At 39.7% G+C, this 23,591-nt stretch overlaps 1 protein-coding gene across 8 annotated transcripts in view; it reads left to right on the top strand.

The window, feature by feature from the left end:
• mef2d (myocyte enhancer factor 2d) overlaps positions 1–11,248 on the top strand; it is a 173,352-nt gene extending 162,104 nt beyond the window's left edge. For all 8 annotated transcript variants that reach the window (XM_074684326.1, XM_074684325.1, XM_074684324.1 and 5 more), the window contains one exon: positions 6,135–11,248. In XM_074684326.1, the coding sequence (XP_074540427.1) occupies positions 6,135–6,597 (463 nt within the window). In that variant the 3' untranslated portion in view covers positions 6,598–11,248. The remainder of the gene's footprint in view (positions 1–6,134) is intronic.
• The last annotated feature ends 12,343 nt before the right edge of the window (positions 11,249–23,591 follow it).

Genomic DNA, 23,591 nt, shown 5'->3' with positions numbered 1-23,591 from the left:
AGCACGCTTTTTAGCTCCCAAATGGCACTTAAGCATGAACTTTGGCTACCAAAAGTGAATTTTGGCATGCAATTTAGCTCCTAAAAGGCACTTGGTGTACAACACATCTCTCAAAAAGGCACTTCAGTGTGCAATTTGGCTCCCAATACTTTACTTTAGTGTGCAATTCAGCTCCTAAAAGGGCACTTTAACTTGCAGTTTGGCTAGCAGAAGGGAGCTTTAGCATGCAATTTAGCTCCAAAAAGGCACTTAAGCGTGCAATTAATTCCCAGAAGGGGAATTTTTTTTTTTTTTAAGTTTGGCTCCAAGAAAGCACTTTAGCCAGCAACTTAGCTCCTAAAAGGGCACTTTAGTGTGCAATTGGGCTCAGAAAAGGCAAATTTAGCATGCTTTTTAGCCCCGAAAAGGCACTTAAGCACGCAATTTGACTACCAAAAGTGAAGTTTAGCATGCAGTTTAGCTCTGAAAAGGCACTTTAGCAAGCAATTTGGCACCCTAAAAGGCACCGTAGTGCGCGATTAAGCTACTTTATTGTGCAGTTTTGCTTCTAAGTGAGCACTTTAGCATGCAATTTAGCTCCTAAAAGGGCACTTTGGTATGCAGTTTGGCTAACAAAAGGGAGCTTTAGCATGCTTTTCAGCCCCAAAAAGGCACTTCATTCAATCAATTTAGCTCCGAAGAGGCACTTGGTGTACAATACATCTCTCAAAAAGGCACCATAGCGTGCAATTTGGAATTCAATACTTTACTTTAGCGCACAATTTGGCTCCCAAAAGGGCACTTCAGCCTGGACACCTCCAAATGAGATGTTTACAGTAGTCAGGTTACAATCTGTTTGTCTGAACATCATCTGAGGGGTAAAGGTTTAGACAAATTCGGAGGTGGAAAACACCAAAACAAACTTACAGTGTATTAAACCTTAAACATCCTCAAACACAAATAGAAACTTATTTAAAGAGACGATTTCCTGAAGCTGCAAACAGTGAATTTGAGGTCATATCCAGAGTGATTGTGCAGTCTGTGGGTCCTCAGAGCAGCAGAGCATTCTGGGAAACATGGCTGTATGTCATCGCTCCGCGCTGTAACTGAGTGTCTGCTTCTGGCTGTGCTCGCTGTGTTGTTTGCACTGGAGGGTAGCCTTGCTGTTCTCGCCTTCATCACTGTCACCGGCTCGCTGACTCTGCCGTTTTCGCTCGCCATAGCAACAGCACCCCCGTGGCACCGCCATCCATCTACCTGTGCTGGCTCAGGCCGAGACAGGACAGCGCAGGTTTGATGAAGTGGGCACGGCGAGAGACGGAGAGAGACGGAGAGCCTCTCTCTGCCGCACAGGGATTTGTGTGTGTGTGTGTCTGCGAGAGGAAACAGGAAGGAGCATTTGTATGTAAGGCAGCGAGAGTGCACGAGTTTAAGTGTGTCGGAGACGGCGAGCACATGTGAGGGCTGCAGACCCCAGCCCGCCTAAAGGAGCGCTATCTCCATCCCCCCGCAGTCTGCCAGTAATTGAGGGAATATTAGAGATGGAGTCGTGCAGATGGCTCATGATATGACATATTAGGAGACACCCGAGGGGCCGAGCGCAGTAATTGGGAGCGTCAAATTCAGATCGACCGTGTCAAGCCGGGGGGAGACGGGGAGAAAACGAGCGCCATCCGAAAAAATCCTGTCAAAGGAGTGGGCCACACAGTGCAGCGTCAACAGCCAGTGTCAGCCTCGGTGACAGGTTTGAGTCAGCCTGCAGCCAGCAGACGAGGAGGAGGAGGAGGAGGTGAAGTGTGGAGGTGAGAGGGCTGATCAAAGAGACGCGGCAGGTGAAAGCAGCCGTACTCAGATAGACGCAAGATATTTGGCACAAGACTCCGACTGAGGAATACTAAATCTGCAGACTGTGGTCAGAGAGAAGGACTGAAAATATTCAGAGAGCGACAGACGGTGGTGAACACAACCTGCAAAAACTCCCCATGAGACCAAAGTGTAGATCCACAAATTAATCTGCTTTGAGTTTAGGATTTATAGCCCTCAGATGGATCTCTTCTTCTTCCTCTTCGTCACATGTGGTTCAAACTCATTCAAACACATCAGGGGTCTGCAACCTTTACTTAAAAGGAGACATTTTACCTCAGCTCTGCTAGATTTCATACATTTAGGAGAAACAAAATCTACTTTATCTTTACAATAAACACCATAAAGCCAATAAAATGATATACATAATACAAATCTAGTGAAAAATAAACAAAACCAGATTTTGTGTGTTTGTAAAATTGTACATGGGGAGTCTTAGTTGTATATTTTATATAAATTTGCGAAAAAAAAAAAAATTAAAAATTGAAAAGAATTGTATTGTCATGAATTTGATTAATTTGCAAATTTTATGAAATTTCAACAAGTTGCAAAAGTTTTTAAAAGAAAAATTAAAAAAATATGCAAAAAATTTTAAAACTTGTGAAATTTCAAAAAATTGCCAGAATTTCATTAATTTTCAAAAACTTAAAAAAAATGTAAAATCAAATTAAAACACAAATCTAAATGATTTTAAAAGAATGTGCAGAAATTTAAAACATTTTTTATTTCAATTTTTGAAAAAAAAAAACTTAAAAAAAATGGATTTGGAATTATTTGCAAAATTGTAGAAATTCCCAAAAAATGAAATTGGAAAATGACAAAAATGTGCACAATCTTTCATTAAATAGAATTTACAGTAATTTGCAAAAATATCTAGTAATTCAAAATATATTTTTTTGCTATTTTGAAATCAGCAAAAAATATTTAAAAAAATTGCAAAATCTTCTGAAAAATGTATTTTTTGGTCTAAATTTGAGAAATGTCAAATAAATCAAAATTCCAAAATTTGCAAAAATATCTATGTTTAGTTTTTCAAAAAATGATTTTTTTATCTGCAATTTTGAAATAAGCAAAAATTGTTTATAAAATGTGAAATCTTCTGAAAACTCTAATTTTTGGTCAAAATTTGAAAAATGTCAAATAAATTGAAATTCCAAAATTTGCAAAAAATATCTAGTAATTCAAAACAAAAAAGGATTTTTGTCTGCATTTTTGAAATTAGCAAAAATTATTCTAAAAACAATGCAAAACTTCTGAAAACTGTATTTTTTGGTCTTAATTTGAAAAATGTCAAATAAATTGAAATTCCAAAATTTGCAAAAGTCTTAATAAAAAATTGAAAGCTTATTTACAAGATGTGATGCATGTTTAGTTTTTCAAAATGTTCACACATGATTTTTTTTTAGTGCCAATGTCTCTCATCATCAATACCTTTAGTTAGAAAAATATTTATATTAATTATTCTAATCACACTTTTTTAAAGCTTTTTTAATGAGGAGCATGAGGCTCCAGAGCGACAGGTTGAAGACCCTTAAGTGTTTCAGGCGTTTTCCAAATTAAGAAAAATAAAATCACCGAGGATCAGGGTGAAACAGCCAGGAGCAGAAAGTCAGGGTTGGGTTTTGTCCTTACGTCTTTGGCAAATCAATCTTGGGTGTTCACTTTTCAGCCTGAACCAGAAGTGACTCAACCCTACAAATTCAGGATAAGATGCCATAACTTCATGTCGTATAAACCTCTGAGATGTCTTTAAAACTCAGATGTTTCACTCAAACTGTCATCCCTGTTTCAGATTTCAGTCTCTCCAGGATCTGTAGTCACACTCCCCTGAACAGGGAGCCCTGAGCTCTGCCAAAAGGTGGAACGAGGACACAATCAGCTGAGCCTGGGTGATCCCGGTGGCGATAGGTTGTGCAATCGTCTAAATGACAGAATCACAAACATATGTTAAAAAAAAGAAGCATCCAGAGATTGGGTCATGGAGCACAGGCTTTCTGAAGGCGTCATCTTTTGCTCTGATCAAATCCACATTGCCTCCGATTGGGCTCCCAAACTTTTCAATGAAAGCTCCAAGATTTGTCAAACAGTTGGACCTTTTACTGGACCTACAGGATCAAGAGCCTCTGGGTTGAGGCATCAGGGGATGTTTGCACCTGCTGGGTGTGAGCTGAGCAGGTCTTATTTCTTGCGTCAGACTCAGATATGGCTCACTTCTTGACTTTCTGGTCCTTGTGAATGTTTGCAGAGTGATGAGTGTTGGCAAGTGGGACTTCTGCCCTCTGTCTTGTCTGATAGGAAAATTTACAGGTTCAACGTCCACAGAATCAAGAGTCTTTGAAACATCTTAGTTTAGACTCAGGGCCAATCCCAATTGTCACATTACTACTGTAACATTAGCTTGTCGTAGCTTATGTAGCTAATGTAGCTCCTAAATATAGCCGAGCTGTCTAATCATTCATGAAAAGCAGTTCATTGTAGTAAAGTCAGTTTGCTGACTGTGTCACCCTGCTCTGACATCGGTGTAGCTATTATTAGCTGTAGCTGTCAATATAGCAGCGTTAGCTAGATAATCATAATGAGCCATTTAAAGATACGCAGTTAAAGCATGGTAAATATTTAATTTTGCCATTTTGCCTCAGCTCACCTAGATTACAGCCACTCTGGAGCCACAAAATCTACTTTTTCTTCACAATGAAGATTATTAAGTTTATCAACTTCTATACATAGTTAAAATAAAGTAAAGTAAAAAAAATCTAAATGAGAAGTTTTCTGAATTTTCAAAATGGTACTTGGGATGTCTTTGTTTATCATTCTTAATTAATGTACCCCCTTTTTTTTGAAATTCCAAAAATATTTCAAAAATAAAATAAAATTTCAAAAACTTGCAATTTTTTTTTTTTTTAATTTTAGAATTTAAGAAATTCACAGAAAATTTTAGAAAACAAATGGAATTTTAAAATTTGGAACAGTAGAAAAAAAGGATTCAAGTTCAGTAATTTCCTAAATGTTTTTAAAAATTTGAAATAAAAAAAAAACGGCTAAAATATTTTTTTTTGAAAAATTAAAAAAAATTGCAAAAATTAAAAAAAAATTAAAGAAATTTGGGATATTTTGAAAATTTGCTTTTTTTTTTTAATTGTTATTTTGAAAAATCGCTAAAAATTTTAAACTTTTTGAAAATTTGAAGATTTGCAAGTTCAACAAATGTTAATGCATGATTTTATTCACTTTCAGTGTCTTAAATCAATACCCTTAGTATAAAAAAATAATTTATAAAACTTTGTCAGTAATATTTTTCTTAAGGAGCCACTGAGGCTCCAGAGCCGCAGGTTGAAGACCGTTGACTAAGGAGTACAACTGGAATTCAGAATTCACCCATGGTTGACTTGTTGGCAAGAATCATCACTAAATGCACCAAGACCGACAGAAACGGTAGCTCCCTATAGACATTTGCAGAATGTTGGCAAGTAGGACTTTAAGCCATTAGACTCTCCAATCAAATTATCTGCAGGGTAACAACCCAGAGCTAATAATGAAACTTGGTCGTCTTCAGGCAATGACCTTGCAACAGGACGCAGACAAGGAAATCTAGAACGTCAATTAACAAAATCGGACAACGAGATTAATACATCTTGAAAGAATTCTGGATTCAGCAAATTCTCCTCACCAAACTATAAACTGATGAAAAGCCAAAGCTGTATGGCTTATGGTCTCTGCGTTTATGTGATGCCAAATGCAGTCCTTGAAATCTGATCAAATCCACATTGCCTTCTTTCGGGCTCCCAAATTTGGGGAGGAAAACTCCAAGAGTTGTCAAACAGTTGGATAGTTTACAGGACCAACAGGATCAAGAATGTGTCTCACTTCTTACGACTGACTTAGCTATGACTGACTCGTTGACTAGAATTTACCCCAAATGCACCAAGCCTTGCTGAAACAGTCCCATTCTTGTCAAGTACATCATTGCCGGAAGACCGATCCGATAACACGAGGGTAACAACCCAAAGACAAGGGGGACACTGCATGGCTTCTGGTCTGTGCATTGATGTGATCCTAGTCCTCTTTGTGTCTTGTGTCTGAAACCTTCATTTGCTCCAGTCTGTCTGTGGTCCGTGGTTGATGGCGCTACTGATGCTAAATGTTGGATGTGGCGTGCGACGCAGACCATTCCTTGGGTTTCTTCACACCACAGGATCAACTTCCTGTTTCATCACTGCGAGCTGTCCAGTTTTAGTCCAGTCCTGTTTTTATGTCTCACTCTTCCCGTCTTCTTTCTGTCCCTGTCCTTCCAGGCCGGTGGGTCACATACCTCAGGGCGCCGCGCTGAGAGTCAACACGAACCCCGACATCAACATCAAGTCTGAGCCTGTTTCTCCAAACCGTGACCGCAGCACACCCAGCTCCACCTGTGGCGGCGGTGGCGGAGGAGGTGGAGGAGGAGGTCAGGGTCTACTCCAGGGACAAGGTCTGGTGACGGTGGCCTATCCGGGTACCCTGCGTCTGGAAACGGGAGGTCAGGGCCGCTCACCGGTCGATTCCCTCAGCAGCAACGGCAGCTCGTATGAGGGCAGCGACCGAGACGATGGCACCCAGGGACGGGGAGGAGGCGGAGGAGGGGGGCAGGACTTTCAGCACCACGCCGGAGCCGGAGCCCAACAGCCCACCATGGTCCTGCTGCGGCCCCCTTCAGCCGAGCCCCAGGAGCAAGACGGGACCAACGTCAAGAGAATGCGACTGGACGCCTGGGTGACATGAAGAGACCGTCGAAGAGGGACAGACGGACGGACGGACGGAGGATGGAGATGTGTACTTGTGGCTTGTGTACATGCCCCCACCAGCCCTGATGCCCCTGATCCCCTTTCCTGTGCAGACACACACACCAACACACACACACACATATATTTATATATATATATAAATGTCTACCCACCCAGCCTCACACCAACCAGACACAACAAGCATGCTCAAACTGATGTCGCACGTCGGGACACTCGTGTGGAAATGTGCATACACTAAAAACGTTGACGTACTTTCACTAAAAACCCCCGTCAGAGGGTCGAGCCACCAAACCAGGGATTATCCATCAAAACCACCACAACGTGGGACTTCATTTGGCTGTTTTCTGCAAAACTTGGAGCAAGTTTTCAATCAGAGTAGAGTTGGACTTGTTTGCCAACCCAACGGCGGCTGAGGAGTCGAGGAGTCCACGACTCCACCTCGGTCTAACTACAGTTCCATCGCTATCGATTCTCCTTTCTTTTTCCAAAACCTGGGGCTGTTTTTTCTCTCTTTTTCAAGCGTGGAGTTTTTGTCCTTCTTGCTTTCGTCCTGAATGTTGATCTGTAAAGTTTGGATTTCAGTTTTCAGTACAAAGACTCTAAAATAAAGACTCTGCTTCACCAAGTCAAGCCAACGGACGCAGGAACAGGCCAGGCCAGCGCTCTGGTCCTGTCGTAGACTGACTGACGACCCGCTCGCCTGGGTCTTTATTTAATCCGAGCAGACGAGCTGTCAAAGAAGGAATCTGTCGGCGAGGTAAAGACTGCTTTTCTTTGAATCAGGGACGAGCTGCAACAGCTCAAGAACACATGACTTAGATACTCCTAGTTTCGCCCACATCTTGTCAACTACAGATGCTGATCAAGGCGCGTGTGTGTTTGATGTGTGAGTATGTGTGTGTGTGTGTGTATACGGGTTTGTTACCTCAACTGGTAGTTTTTTAACAAAGTCATTTGAGGCAAATGTTCACGATCAGTTTTGGTGCGATGCACACAGCTGAAATTATTTTTGTGAATCGACTTGTTTTGATTAGATAGCTGATGTTCAGAGGGAGGTTAGTGAGGTACCGTGTATATAAGCAATCTGTAACCTTTGTGGCTTTCGTGTGACAGGGATAAGGTGTTTTTGAGAGTTTAAACTTAGATCTACGAGTATATATTTAAGGAGCTTCAGGCAGCAGTGAGGGCAGCTCTGGATCCGGGGCCCGAGACCTCCACACTCCACAGGGACTGTAAATACAGACTCAGAAACCACCGACAGAGAAAACAACAAACAGGTCGACTCTCAGATATTTATGCGTGTATATAAAGTGTAATACGTCGGCCGGCTGAGGGAGGGCGCTGTGGAGGCGGAAAGGGAAGACGTAGCCGTGGTGACTTGGACTGTTTATGTGTGAGCAAAGGTTCGGACTCTCGTCGTTAAGGAGCGCACTTTACCTGAACCCCCTTTCCACACTTCACACACACACACACACACATTTACACAGAGCAGTACTTTCCAAATCTTTATTTAATCCCTCAAACGTGTTTTGTTGTAATTTAAATGAGTAACGTTAAAGCTCCTTCACCGTCAGCTGGACGAGGTTAAATATTTATTAAAGCAGCCTGTTTGACTGTTTGAGACTAACGATCCTGTAACGATGATTTAATTAATCTCAGATTAAAAAGAAGCTGCAGAAGGAAACTTTTTCTGAGAGTAAAGGTCCCATACGATGATATTTCTGGAAGTTTCTTGCGCAGTTGTTTTGGATTCAGTCCGTTCAGTGATGTAAGCGCGTGGACAAATGCAGAGGCGGAAAAACACCAAAACCAAATTGGCGAGCCAGCTTCCTTTCTTCTCTTCTTTTCTTTCCCCTTCCTTCCTTTCTACCCTCCTTTAATCTTTCTGTTGCCTTCGCTTCCATCCATCTTTTTCCTCTTTCTACGTTTCTTACTTCCTTTCTTCTTTCCCTTCCTTCCTTCCTTTATTTCCTTCCTACTTCTTTCAGTCTTCCTATTGCCTTCCTTCCTTCCTTCTTTTGCTTCTTCCTCTTCTTTCCTTTTCCTTTGTATGTTCCTTACTTCTAGCCTTTCCTTTTATCCCTTCCTTTCTTCGTCGTCCTTCATTTCCTTTCCCTTCCTTCCTTCCTTCCTCTTTACCTTCTTTCTACCTTCCTTTCTTTTTACCTTTCCTGTTTTTCTTTTCCTCTTCTGTTTCTTCCTGCTTTCCACTTACTTCATCTCCTTCCTCATTTCCTTCCTTTCTTTCTTCTTTTCTTCTTTTATTTCCTTTCCTCCTGCCATTCTTCTGTCCTACCTTCCTTCAATCTTTCTGTGCCTTCCTCCCTTCCTTTTTTGCCTCTTCCTCTTCTTTCCTACCTTTTCCTTTGAATGTTCTTTACTTCTTTTCTTCCCTTCCTTTTTTCCTCTTCCTTCGTTTCCTTTCTCTTCTGTTCGACCATTTACCCTTCCTTCCTTCCTTCCTACCTTTATCTTTACCTTCCTTCTAGCTTTCTGTTGCCTCCCTTTCTACCTTCCTTTCTTTTTACCTTTTTTTTTCCTTTTTCTCTTCCGTTCCTTCCTGCCTTCCTGTTTTCCACTTACTTCATCTCCTTCCCCATTTCCTTCCATCCTTCCCTCCTTCATTTCTTCCTGTGTTTCCTTTCCTCCTGCCATTCCCCTGTCCTACCTTCCTTTCTACCTTCCTTCAATCTTTCTGTTGCCTTCCTTCCATCCCTCTTCTGCTTCTTTCCTTCCTTTCTACCTTTTCCTCTTTGTATTTTCTTTACTTCTATCCTTCTCTCCCTTCCCTTGTTGCTTCCACTTCCTTCATTTCCTTTCTCTTCCTTCCTACCTTTCTCTCTACCTTCTAGCTTTCTGTTGCCTTCCTTTTTTACCTTCCTTCAGTTTTTCTGTACCTTCCTTCCTTACTTCCTTTTTTCACTTCTTCCCCTTCCTTCCTACCTTTTTCTCTTTGAATGGGTCTCCTTCTTTCCTTCTTTACCCTCCTTTGTTCCTTTCTTCCATTTCCTTTCCCTTTCTTTCTACCATGCTTCCTTCTTTCCTACCTTTCTCTTTACCGTCCTTCTAGCTTTCGGTTTCCTTCCTTTCTACTTTCCTTCCTTTTCCCTGTCTTTTCCCTTCCTTTGTTCCTTTTTCTCTTCAGTTCATTTCTATTTTCCATTTTCCCCTTCCTTCCTACGATCCTTTCTTTAGACCTTCCTATTCATTTAAATTCCATTTTTCTGTTGCCTTCCTTCCTACCTTCCATCCTTTTCACCTTCCTTTATTCCTTTATCTTCTGTTCCTTCTTTCTTCCACCTCCTTCATTCCCCCCTCCTTCCTTGCTATCATTCTCCTTTCCTCACGTCACGTGACATGGACGTAAGGTCTGACCACGCTGGCGTACTGTAAAAAATCGATGAGGGAATCGTTAAGTACAAAGGCTGATGACATCGACGGATTGAACCATTTCTTACTAATTCTCAGCGAAAGCATATCCGGTGTTGTCCTACCGTAACCTTTGACCTCTTGACTCTGCAACAGGGAAACAAAATGGTAAATAAGTTGTGCACATTGATGGAAAAACTTCCTGTCGCTGCGTCACATTCGGAGCGTTAAAGAGTTTATTTCCAGTCGGTGAATGAAGTAAAGACATGTTTGTCATTCTGTGGGACCTTTGTCTGAATCGTGATGAACTGAAGATGTTTTTATTTATTTCTATTTAATCTATTTAAATTAAAGACTAAGGCCATAGAGAAGGAGCTTTTTACGACTAAACCTCCTCCTTTTAAAGAAAATCACGGCACATTTTACCGACAGACGATCTGTGTTTTAGCTTCAGCACGTTTTTTTTGTTTGTTTTATTTTTCTGGCACATGTGAGGACTCAAAATTTGCCACGTCAGTACAAACTTGCCAAAGGATATCAGAGAGAAACATATCAGTCAAACTTTCAAACAATCACACAGAAAGTCTGCGTTTATCCAGCCAAGGATGTTCCTACTGCCCCCTTCTGTTCTGGAGGAGGCGCTGCGGCTCCTCCTTTATAAGCCATGTGTGTAGACGACGTAGCAGCAGCTCTGGCGCCATTACTCGAAGATGAAGGCAAACGATGTGAAGGATGTCAAAACATGACGGTGGTGTTTTGGATTTTTCCTGGAAGCGCTCTCAGCGTCGGCTCGTTAAAAGCTTTCCCGAGCAGATTTCAGTTTTCTTGATCTTTTAATGACTACCTCCCAAATCCAGCGCCACATGCGTCCATTTTTTTTTTTATTTTTTTTTTTATTAAAGTCACGGGCAGGCCGTCCTCACCCTGTCACTCACTTATAAAAACTAATCTCACACACACTCTGCTCTCCAGTTTAGTCCGTCCAGACAGCTGAAATGACAGCCAGTCAAATTATTTTAGGGTCACACACACTCACACACACACACACTAATCCACTCTGAGTCCGAGAGTCGATATTAGTTTTCTGAGCAGAGTGAACATGAAACTCTTTGACTGTTAAGACTGTTTTACCCGAGCGCTGAACAAAAAAAAAAAAAGGAAAAACCCTGTCAGGATTTTAAATATCGAACGGCACCACTTTGGAGCAGCACTAGGGGGCGCTGTAATCACAAAAACAGAAAGACAATCGTGCTGAAGAATCTGCATCCCCTCCTGTACACTGATGTGTAAAGTCTCACTCAGTTTCCAGTGTTACTTTGTGCTGGTGACGGTCTGTTTCTAACTGTTTCTGATATTACTATCATCATCATCATCATCATCGTCAGCGCCACAGCCGCCGTGATGATGTAGAAACTTCTTCTTTGTGTTGCTGAGGCATCTTGTTTTATTTGGATTTTGTTTTATGATATTAAAATGTTCTATAAATATATTTTTCGTTGTTTTTCGGGATTTGTTTTGGTTTTATTTGAAGTTAAAAAAAAAAAAAGGGTGTTACTGATGTTGCACGATTTTTATGACACAAGCGTAGTGGTGTTAGTACGGACGCACGGACGGACGGGGGCGCCTGACGAGTCCACGAAACTGCTTCAATGCTGCAACTTTGAGTCCAGTGTACAAACCTCTCAGTCCACACATGCTGACCTGGAGGAGGCGGCGGGGGAGGCAGGGGGAGGCGGGGGAGGGACGGGGCGGGGGTGACACGTCTAACTTATTTCTGACCAGACACAATGATGTCAATGCATGGGCGTTTTTAAAAACCAACATGGAGTGAATCATGTTATAGGAAATGTAATATCAACACGAGTATACACACAGAAAAAAAGGATAAATAAATTATAGCTAATATATTGTGTTCGGCTTAGTCTGCTTTTTGTTGTAAAGATACTTTTTTTGTTGTTTTTGGAGAATGATATACAATTTGTGTATATTTTCATAAATAAAGTATGCACTGATATGTTATTACAAATTCTATACTGCTTTTACAAAAAGAAGTGTTTGTTATTGTACCAAAGTATCCATTGGTCCCCTCTTATCCTCCTCCCCTTTTTGCGTATGTTTTACCGTATTTTATATATTAAATAGACAAGTTGACCTACAGACAACTTTGAGTTGGTGTCGTTTTTTCCTCACTGCAGTGTCGAGCTGTGGCCACTAGATGGCAGCGTGGTGTTTGGTATCAGAGGGAGGACACACACAGAGAGAAGCAGCTGATGAGACTGACTCTGAAAAACATCTTCACAGTTTTTTTTTTTGTTTTGAGTATATGGTTAAAAATGTTCATCTCTGGTGTTTTATTCATTAACTGTAAAAATAAAACCTTGACTGATGACATCACAGCTCACCTGTCCCTCAGGTGTCTCTGATCCCAGATGATCAGTGCTCAGTTTTCTGCCTGAACATCAGCAAACTCTGCTTCAGACCAAGGAACATATGCTCCACTAGGGGGCACTGTGAGGGAAATATGTAAGGATGGTTTATGACAGGAACAGGATCTGGATTTGATCAGGATTAGTTATCAGATTCAGACAATATTGATTTTTAAAAAAAGAGCATAAGGGAGGAAGAAAAGTTAAAGAAGGAAAATGAAAGAGAGAGAGAAAGAAAGAGAAGGTAACACAAAGGGAGAAAGGACGAAGGGAAGACAGAAAAAAGAAAGAAAGAAAAGAAAACAAGGATGAAAGAATAAAGAAAAAGAAAGATAAAGAATGGAAGGAAGAAGAAGAAAGAAAAAAAAAGATAGGGGGAATGAATGTAATGCAGACGGAAAGGAACAAAGAAAGAAAGGAGGAAAGAAATGATACAAAAAGATGTAAGGAAGGAAAAAAAAGGCAGGGAGAAGAGATAAACAAAAGAAGGAAGAAAGGGAAATGAAAGTAATGAAGAAGTATGGGAATGAAGAAAGAAAGAAGGAATGAAGGAAAATTAGAAAGGAAGGAATGCAGGAAGATGTTAGGAAGGAATAAAGGACAGAGGAAAGAGATAAAGAAAAGAAGGGAGATGAAAGAAAAGGAAAGAGGTGGGAAGAAATAAAAGTAATGAAGAAGGAAGGGAATAAAGGAGAAAGAAAGGGAGGAAGGAGGAAGAGGATAATAGAAATGAAGAAAGAAAATGTAAGGAAGGGATAAAGGACACAGGAAAGAGATAAAGAAAGAAGGGAGAAAGAGAAGGAAAGGAAGGAAAAGAAAGAAGGAAAAAAGTTATGAAGAAAAAAGGGAATGAAGGAGAAAGAAAGAAAGGAGTAAAGAAATGAAGGCAGAAAGCAGAAAAGGAATGAAAAAAGATGATGTAAGGAAAGAAGAAAGGACAGAGGGAAAAGAAGCAAAGGGTAGAAAGAGGAAGAAAGAAAAAGAAGAAGGGATAAAAGTAATAAGGGAAGGAAGGAAAAGAAGAGAAAGAAGGAAGGTAAGGACAGAGGGGTTAGAAAGAAAGAAAGAAAGAAAGAAAGAAAGAAAGAAAGAAAGAAAGAAAGAAAGAAAGAAAGAAAGGAGGTAAAGGGAGGAAAGAAGAAAGGAAAGAAAGACGATAAAAGAAAAGAAGAATGGAACAACACAGGGAAGAATGAAAGGAAGGAAGAAAGGAATGAACAAATACCATACAAAAAGGAATGAAGAAAGAGAGGGAAGATAAAGAGGGGGATAGAAAAAAAGGTCAAAGGAAGGGGAAGAAAGAGAAAGAAGGAATGAAAGTATTGAAGGAAAAGGGAATGAAAAAAGAAAGGAAGGAAGAAAAAAGTGGGTAATGAGGCGGTGAAAGTAAGAAATGAAACAATAAAAAAGTAAAGAGGGAAGGAAGAGGAAAGAAAGAAGGTAGCTAAAGAGAAACCAGATTTAAAATCAGAAATACTTTTAGGGGAGATTTGGTTAAGGGGACGAAAGAAAGGAATGAAAGAAGGAAGGAAGGAAGGAAATTAAGGAAGGGAAAGGAAAAATTAACAGAGGAATGAAGTGAAAGGTGGAGGAAGAAGATGGAAAGAAAAGAAGGAAAAAAACGAGAAATGAATTAAAGAAGAAAGGAAGAGATGAAATAGGGAGAGAAGGAAAGGAAGAAATAGGAAAAGGAAATGGAAGTCACTTTGCATCCTGTAAGAAAACCCTGTTCCTGTCTAAATCCTGCTCTCAGCGTGCTGACGCGTCGCCTCCAAACCAACGATACTTCACCAAGCCGCTCTGCCAAGTTTGTGGTAACCAGGGAGCTTGTTAGTGAAAACTTGGCGCAGAGCGAACACGTGTTGTTGGCGCTGGAGCTGACCCTCAGTGAAAGAGATTTAACCGCATTACGCTGCCAAAGAACTCAGCGATTCACGACGTTAGGAGTCACTGAACACATCCTGGATCATTCAACAGTTTCTCATTATTTGTCTTTAAATTGGATCATTTAGTCTTTAACTCTGAGAAACACACGCTCTTATCTTCTGAGGGGAGTCATGGTGCTCACAGGCTGAAATCCAGCTTTTTAAAGTCAAAGCAGCCGTTGATCCAGATTCATAAAACATCAGAAAGGGTCAAAGTCTCATTCTGCATCTAAAGGCATCCTCATATGAATAAACGTGTTTCCTGGATTAGCAAAGGGGGAGGTGTGGTTTTACGAGTGCTTTAGCTCTTTGTTAGCGCGTGCACGTGTGCTCTGCTAACCATCTGCCATCAGTCATCCCGCCCTGCTATTGATTCACTCCGGATGTCATCGGAGAGATTGATGGAGGAGCTGCAGAGCTGGGTGGAGGAGCAGGTGTCTCTGCTGGTTTGGCCCCCACTTTAGAGCCACATTTTATTAGAGGAGGCCTTCAGGAGACGCAGGATGTGGAAGCTCTTCATTAGTCCTCTGGTAGAAGAGATCTGGGCCCTACAGCAAGAATACATGGGTCATTTTAGACACAGAGTGCACTGCAGTACTGCTTTTGACCACTAGGTAGGTCCGTGTTTGTATATTTGTCCAGTAATGTAGATGAAAGATCGCTAAAGAATGTGGATAACTTAAAGCACGTTTCAACATATTTATGGGATCAAATATCACTTGTCACAAGTAGGTGGCGCCACTCCTATCACCCTAATGCAGCGGTCTGCAACCTTTATTTTCAAAGGAGCCATTTTTCCTCAGCACACCTGGATTAAAGTCATTCAGGAGCCACAAAATCTACTTTATCTTCACAATAAAGACAAAAAGTGAATACATTTGAAACATATTAAAAATCGAATAAATAATTAACTGAACGAGAAGATTTTGTGTTTATAAAATTGTACATGTTATGTCTCAGTTTTTTATTTTCAATAAATTTGCAAATATTAAAAATTTAGAAAACTATGTAATATCATAAAGTTCATAAATAAATACGATATTTCAGTAAGTTCGTGGGTTTTTTTTTTCAAAAAAACAAAAACAAAAAAAAAGGCTGAAAATGCAAAATATTTTACATTTTAAAACTGTTTTAAAATGTCATAAATTTGCAAAAAAATATTTTTAAAAAACCCTGTCTTTTCACAAACTTGCTCCATTTTAAATTATTTATAAAATTTTGGGTAAAAATGCAGAAATAAAAAAAAATGAAATCTAAAAATTTGCAAAATCTTAAAAAGAATTGTAATTTTATTCCTAAATTTACAAAAAGTTTACGAAAAAACAATTTAAAAAAAATTGCAAAAAGTTTTGAAAAATAAATAAATAATGGGACATTGGCCAAAGGAAAGGAGTCAGAGAGCCGCAGGTTGTAGACACCTGCCCTAATGTATGTGTATTGAGTCCAGATTATGTTTGTATTACTGGAAATAAATGTAAAAGATACTACTATGCATGTCCAGAGGGTGGCGCTATTGCAGAATCAGAGATTTGAGCTAATATTGTTGTTAATATTCTTGCTAGGCGCCACCCTGTTGGCTATGGCTGCCTGTTTCTTGTAATTTTTTTGTCTCTTTTTCATCATCTTTGTGTCTGGAGATCCTACATGTAACCATGCTGCATTGTTCACATGTGAAATCAGCTGTTAGCAGCCTGTAGCATGTCAATGCTAACTGGTGCTAGGCCAGATGTTTTCCCCACAAGGTGAGGGCGACATGCTGGTTCTGTCCTTCCATCCATCGTTATTGGGAACGTAAGATCTATCTCCAATAAGATGGACGAGCTAGCTGTGCTAACCCAGCAACAGAGGGAATACCAGAGGGCAGAGTAGCATCATGCTATTCACAGACATGGCTAACAGAGCTAACAGCAGACACCAAGGCCACATGTGAAGAGCTTCACCTGCTGTGAGCAGACAGGATCCAGGAGACAGAGACTGAACAGACTGCTGAAGAAGCTCAGTCCTGGACCCTGTGGAGGTGGAAGCTGGCTGACTGGACAATGATGGACAAGCTGTCAGCATCTATTTTCTTATGGAGCTTTTTACACTTTCTTCACACTTTCTTACTTTTGTTTTCTTGATTGCTGCTGTGACTCCTCTTAAATTTCCCCTCAGGGTAAAATCAAGTATTTTCTATTCTATTCTATTCTATTCTATTCTATTCTCTAATAAATGTATTCAGAGGTGCACCTTGGTGGTGTGTGTGAAATTTGAAGCAGATTGGAAACTGTATGGAGGAGCTATGATGACTTCCTGGTTCATGGTAAGATATCAGGGTTTGATGTGGCGCCATAGACAAACTGTTTAACTACAAAAGACAAAAAAGAAGGAGTTTTTAATAACAGAGAAAAACATGTGCCATAGGGGGCGCTGTTTTTTAAGTTAGGAAGGAGTGTCTATGACATATATAACGAAAAAATTCATCAACTTCAGGTGATTTGTGATTTATTTATTTATATTTATGATATCCAGATCCATCCACCAATTTAATATTTATTTCATTGTAAACTCAATATATATTATTGCCTTTTAAATATAAATACCATATTTATGTCGTGTCCGCTATTGCAGCGCGTTTGGCCCTTGTTGGCCACCATAGTAGATCTATTTGGCACTAAATGGTGAAAAGCTTTGGTGACAATGTGTCTACGTACAACAGCCAACTCTTATCGACTGTCACATCACCAGTGAAGTCTTTCTCTGTGGCCTCTTTCTGCTGCAACGGGCACAATGTTTTGTAGATTCTGTTAAAAGTAGCTGAGGCAGAGGTTGTGTCTCCTGCTCGATGCCAGTGAAACTGTTGCACGCTGGTCACATCATCCTTCAGCCTGGACACAGAGAGCTGTGCTCATTGTGTGAACAGAGTGTCTGACAGTAATACACCACCCAGTCATCAGTCAGCTGCTGGTGTTAAAATAGAGCCGAGGTTGCATCGCAGTGTGCAATCTGTTAGCAACAGCTGCAGGTGGGTTTGGTTCGGTTTGATCCAGGATATCTGAGGCTGACAGAAAATAAAAACTCTAATCCTGAGTGATTCATGCTGATGGCAGAGGTCGTGACCTGGATGTTTGAGCCCATCGTCATCCGATCTCAGACCTCTGCAGGCTGTCAATAGACATGTTAGCTGCTAACTAAGACTCCAGGTCAAAGATTTTAAACCAACAGTGGTGTGGTGTCCCTTCTTTGCCAAATTATCAAAAAAAGCCTGCTTAAGTGCCCAGTTTGAAGCCAAAACACAGGCCAAAGAGCCCTCTTTGGAGCCAAAATCTCAGATAAAGTTGCATCTTGGGAGCTAAATAGCACAAAAGTGCTAAATTGGGAGCCAAAATGCACTTCAGTGCCCTCTTTGAACCCAAATTGCAGATAATGCATCCTCTTGGGAGCCAAACGCACACAAGCTTGCCCTCTAGGAGCCAAACTGCGGACAAAAGGGCCAGCTTGTGCTAAAGTGGCTTTTGGGGGCCATAACTCAGATACAGTAGCCCCTGGGAGCCAAAATGCGCTGACGTGCCGTCTCTAGAGCCAAATGCAGACAAAGCGCCTGCTCGGGAGCCAAAAAGTACACAAAAGTGACCAAAATCCAAAATCTCAGATACAGTGCCCTTTTGGATCTAAAAAGGTGTCGGAGGGCTTATTTGGGTGCCAAAATGCAGTAAAAGTGCTTTTTTAGGAGCCAAAATGCACTTCAGTGTCCTCTTGGATCCAAACACAGATTAAGTGCCTGCCTGGGAGCCAAAAGGCATACAAAAGTTCCCTCTGGAGGCCAAATTGTGGACAAATTGGTCAGCGTGGGAGCGAAAGAGTGCTAAAGTGCCCTCTTGGGGGCCAAAACGTAGAAATAGTGTCCCCTTTTTGAGCTGAAATGCAAACCCCAGAGTTATCTAGGAGCCAGAATGCAGATAAAGTGTCCTCTTAGGGGCTAAAATGTGCCAAAGGGCCAACTTGGAAGCTAAAGTGCCCCCAGACGTGTGTGTGGTGTCCAAAAGTGGCCTTTTGGGATTCAAAAACAGGCCAAAGTGCCCTCTTTGGAGCCAAAATCTCAAAAATTGTCCTCTTGGGGACTAAAAAGCACTAAGGTCCTAAGAGTCCTCTAGAAGCCAAAACACAGAAAAAGTGTCCTATTAGGAGCCAAACATGCATCTCAGTGCCCTCTTCGAACCAAAACTGCAGATGAAGTGCCCACTAGAAAGCAATACTGTGCACACAAAATTCCCTTTTGAAAGCCAAAATGCAGAAAAAGTGGCCTTTTGGGATTTAAAAAGTATGCCAAAGCATCCTCTTGGGAGCCAAAATGCGCACACCAATGTGGCCTCTGGAAGCCATAATGCAGAAATAGTGCTCTTTCAGGAGTCAAAATGCACTTAAGTGCTCTTTTAGGAGACAAAAAGCACGCCAAAGTCTTGGGCACTAAATGTGCGCTTTAGCCCCCTCCTGGTTGGCAAAACACACTCAATCCTTCTAAAACATGATAAACATGTTTTAGCTGAAAATTAAAGCATATAGAATTTGGTGTCCTCTTCAGTGGGGAGAACACGCTATAGGTGCCTTTTTGTATTTTTTGCCCGAGCCTTCAAAAAATCTGTGGACGCCACTGAATCTTAAGACGCTAAAGATGCTAAATAAATTCAAGGGTTGTGTGTAAATTACGCTGTCAGGGTTCTTCGTTTTATCAAAGCTGCTTTTAACGTCCCGTAAAGGTTTTCAAAGGGTGCAGAGAAACAAACAACGCTACAAAGATGATCTTCATACGACAAATTTCTCCTCAGCTTGTTCAGAGCTTTAGAGACTTGAACGTTGAACAAATCTTTGATCAAAGAAGAAAAACTGACAGAGGCTGACGACAAGGACCTCGTGAAAGAAAAACAAGGAACAGCATCCAACAGTTAAAGAACAAGAGGAGAAGATTGGTGGATGCTGGTCAGACCTGATCACATCCTGTTTTCTTCAAAGTGTTTGATCTTTAACCTCAAAATGACCTTAATGTGTGGAAACAGGAAGTGATGTTAGCGCAGCGTTTTCAGCTCAGAGCGGAGGAGTTTTTAGCTCCTCTATAGGAGTGTGTGTGTGTGTGTGTGTGTGTGTGTGTGTGTGTGTGTGTGTGTGTGTGTGTGTGTGTGTGTGTGTGTGTGTGTGTGTGTGTGTGTGTGTGTGCCAGCATGCAGCCTCACAGTAATCTAATCAGTGTCTGGAAAATGAAGTTAGATGTGCGCCGGCGGACAGGCCACACCCATGAGCACTCAGAGGAAGACGACGTCTCACATCCTCAGTCCTCCTCTCTGTTTCTCAGCAACCACTGAGTGAATCTATCATCAACGACCTGCAGCAACGACTTCCTTCAGAAGATTTCTCCTCTTCACCTCCTGTTTGTCTGTGACGTCTGATTTAAAGATGCTCTGACCCTGAAACACACACAGATACCATCGTCCTCGTCCCTCAGTGCCAGGAAAAAGGACCAACCTCTGATCAGACAGAGCTGGAGGGTCCAGTTGGTGCTGTGACTGAGCTGTCTGAGTGTGTGTGTGGTTATTATTAGAGGCCTTTTGAGCCAGGAGTGTGTGTGTCTGTCTGAGACATGAGCCCAACCAGCTGACTGTGGCAGCTGCTGACCTGCAGTCAACTTCTGCTGCTGGTTGATGAGCGAGGTTTAGATTCTTACTCTCTTTAAAAAACGAATGCATTATTTGTTTTGTCATGCAAGGCTCTTTTTGTAGCTCTGCTTTGGTTTCCACCACCTCTTAAGACAATAAGACAATAAGGTAGATAAAACTCCATACATAGTCCAAATAAAGTGAAAGAAAGTATTAATAAGATTTTTTTTTATTATTTATGAATTGGAACATGTGATGTCTTAGTTAATTTTTAACGAATTTGTGGAAAAAATAAAAAAAATAAAAAAATAAAAAGAAAACATTTTTTAACATTTTTTTTTTTATTTTAAAATTTTTCAAAAATTTCATAAATGTATTGTAAAAAAAATGTAGACTTTCAGATGTATGCAAAAGATTCATAACAAAAAAAATGGAATTTGGGACAGTAATTATGTCAAGTTAAATAGTTTGTTAAAACTGAAATGAAATATTGGCATAACATTTAAAAAAATATTGACAGTTTCTGGAAGTTACAAAAAATTTGCTCAAATCCTAAAAATATGCAAAATTTAAAAAACTAAATTAAAAGATTTGCAAAAAAAAAATGCAATTTGCAAAAATTGAAAAAAAAACTGAGAACTTCAGAAATAAGCAAAAAAAAATAAATAAATAATAAAAAAAAATAATCAGGAAAAATGGAATTCCAAAATTTGGGACAGTATAAAAAAAAACCAAGTCAGGTAATTTGGTAATTATAAGAAGTAAAAAAAAAAAACATTTTTTTAAAAGAAATTTTAAAGAAATTTTTGATACCTCAAAACATGTGCTTAAATTAAAAAAAAAATCTGGTTTACAAAACAGTCACAAGTTCAAAACCTTTTGAATTTTTAATGTTGACAAAACTTTAGAAAACATACTAACATTTAAGAATATTTACCAAAAATATATTGAAATCTTAATAATGTGCAAAAATTACTAAATTTGCAAAAATTGAAACAAAAAAAATTCTAAGAACTTCAGGAAAAAGGCAAAAAAAAAATCAGAATAAATGGAATATCAAAACTTGGGACAGTTTAAAAAAAATCAAGTCAAGTAAATTGGTAAAAAGTACAAGAAATTTTAAAAAATATTGCAAAATTTAGAAAAAATATATTAAGGAATTTTTGGTTATCTCAAAAAATATGGTTTGAAAAAAAGCCAAAATTTTTAAAACTTTTTTAAATTTCAAACATTGGCAAAACTTTTTAAACTATTGACATTTTAGAGAACTTACACTAAAATATTGAAATCCTAAAAATTTCCAAAAATTAAAACAAACAAATAAAGAGCTTTGCAAAAATTTCAGATATTTTGAAAGAATACCTGAATTTGAAAACAAATATTTCATAAGTGCTCAACTCATTTTTTTTTTTTTTTTTTTTTTTTTTAAAAAAGGAAAATCAGTATTTTCTTCCAGATGAGTCTTTTTGTAGATGTAGTTATCTTCCCAGGGCTGTAAAACTTGAGGTTAGCCACAGGTGCATGGAAAGTTGGTGGGCTGTTGATGTTGTAGGAGGTGAAGTAGAGCGGTGGCAGGCTTTATTGACAGATGGGATGAAGATTTAGTTCAACTAAATGTTAACACAGGATTTTATTTAGTGTCAGTGTCTTTAATCATCAATACTCTCTGGAAGAAAAATAAAAACTCTTTATTTCAGTAATATTTGTTAAAGCTACAAGGAGCTACACTTGCTCTTTCTCCTGTGATCACTAAATAATCCTTCCTCTGTGTCCCTGACAGTCAAGCTGTGTTTACTACACTAAAAGTTAATTATTCTTTCATAACCAGTTTTGACACCTCCTGTCCAGATGAAGGGATAATTGCTCGTCATGTTGAGATAACAGAATAAACCTGCTTGTTATGTTGAAAATTCATGAAACAATCCTCATTTGTTGTCAGGACAGGATTTTTAGAAGCTCAATGCTTCGTCTCCTGCTTGAAAGTGAATGTTTGAAGGTTTTTAAAAAGAATTTTGTGGGTAATGTTTTTTTTTTTTTGTAAATTAACACTTAACATTGTCTAATAATGGTAGAAGAATAAGAGTCAGCTTTCAGACTCCCATCAAACCTTTAAAAGACAGTTTTAATGATGGCATGTTTTATTCCTTCACATGACCTTTGACCCAGAGAAGAACAGCCAATTTGTCTTTCATTGATTTGGATCAAAGTAGCTCCATGGCGTCTGTGTGTACGGCTAAAAACACAGGAGAATATCCTGTGTCATGTTTAGTATCAGTTGGTATTACATGTAGAAGCTATGATGCTTTAAAATGTAAACCCAGCCATGAACAGTGACTCAGCAGTTTCTCCCTTTGGGACCAGACGCACTCCCAGCACTCCCAGCACTCCCAGCCTCCTCGCCGTCTGAGCTTTCCTTCCTCTGAGTCTTGCTCTGGGCAGATTCAGGGACGAGACGAGGCTTAAAAAAGCCATCATTGTTTGGTAAACTGACTGATGAATGAAGGGGAGGGGGAGGAGAGGGGAGGAGAGGGGAGGAGATGAGGTGAGGTCACTCATTGTTCCCTCATTCGTCCTTTCTCCTCGGCCGTCTCGTGGGATGGCCGTGTGCTCGTGGAAGGCCCCGCTGCTGCTTTGTTAGCTCGCCTGCTTCGAGGTCAGTGAAAACGGGATGCTGCCAAGACTGGGCACACACAGAGAAACACACACACTGAAACACACACACACACAGCCTTCCCTTGGTGAAACCCCAAAGGAAACAGGGATGGATGTTTCTGGAAAGCAGCAGCAGCTGTGCTCTTGACCTCGCCCTGAGGATGAAACTGTAACCTGAATGAAGCTTCACAGTGTGTGGGCTCAGCCTCATCAGTCATCACTGAATTAAATTTTAAATATCAGATTAACTGAGAAAACGCTCATTAAGGTCTGTGTTTCTGTATTAGATAAAACTGTTTTCTTAGGAGGGCACTTTGGCACATTTTGGCTCCAAGAGGCCACTGTAGCGCATGTTTTGGCTCCTGAGAAAGCACTTTAGTGTGTGTTTAGCAAGTCATAAGAAGATCTGGTGATAATTTTGGGATGGAAGGGGTTTTGATCTGTTTACAGACAGATTCAAGGATTTCTTCTTCTTTCAATAAGTTTCTAGAGGAGGAGTCTGTGACCTTCACTTTTAGCAATTTTACCTCAGCTCAACTGGATTAAAGTCATTTAGGAGCCACAAAATTTAATTTACATGCACAATAAAGACTCTGAGGTAAAGTAAATTATATGCACTGTGAAAATCTTGGGAGTTATTATACAAACAAGTTTTTAAATTTGTAAAATTAACCATGTGAAATCTATGGGTTTTTTTTCCAATAAATTAAAAAAATAATAATCATAAAATAATTAAAATTTGCAAAATTTGCAAAAAAAAAAAAAATTTAAAAAAGGTCAAAATTTAAAAAAATTTCCAAAAGTTATATAAAAAAAGGAATTTCAAGAATTCAAGACGCAAAAGTTATTTTGAAAATCTAAGAAAAAAATGAAAAGAAACATTTTTGAAACTGAACAATTTGCAAAAATGTTGACACAAAAATAAATTTAAAAAATGTTAAAATGCAATAAAGAAAGAAAGAAAGAAAGAAA

The sequence above is a fragment of the Halichoeres trimaculatus genome, unplaced genomic scaffold (assembly GCF_033239565.1).
Source record: "Halichoeres trimaculatus isolate MK-OKI-2021-1 unplaced genomic scaffold, fHalTri1.1 fHalTri1_scaffold_12, whole genome shotgun sequence".
Taxonomy (NCBI): Eukaryota; Metazoa; Chordata; class Actinopteri; order Labriformes; family Labridae; genus Halichoeres; species Halichoeres trimaculatus.
Note: the sequence above shows the minus strand (reverse complement) of the source record. Positions and strands in the feature narration are given on the sequence as shown.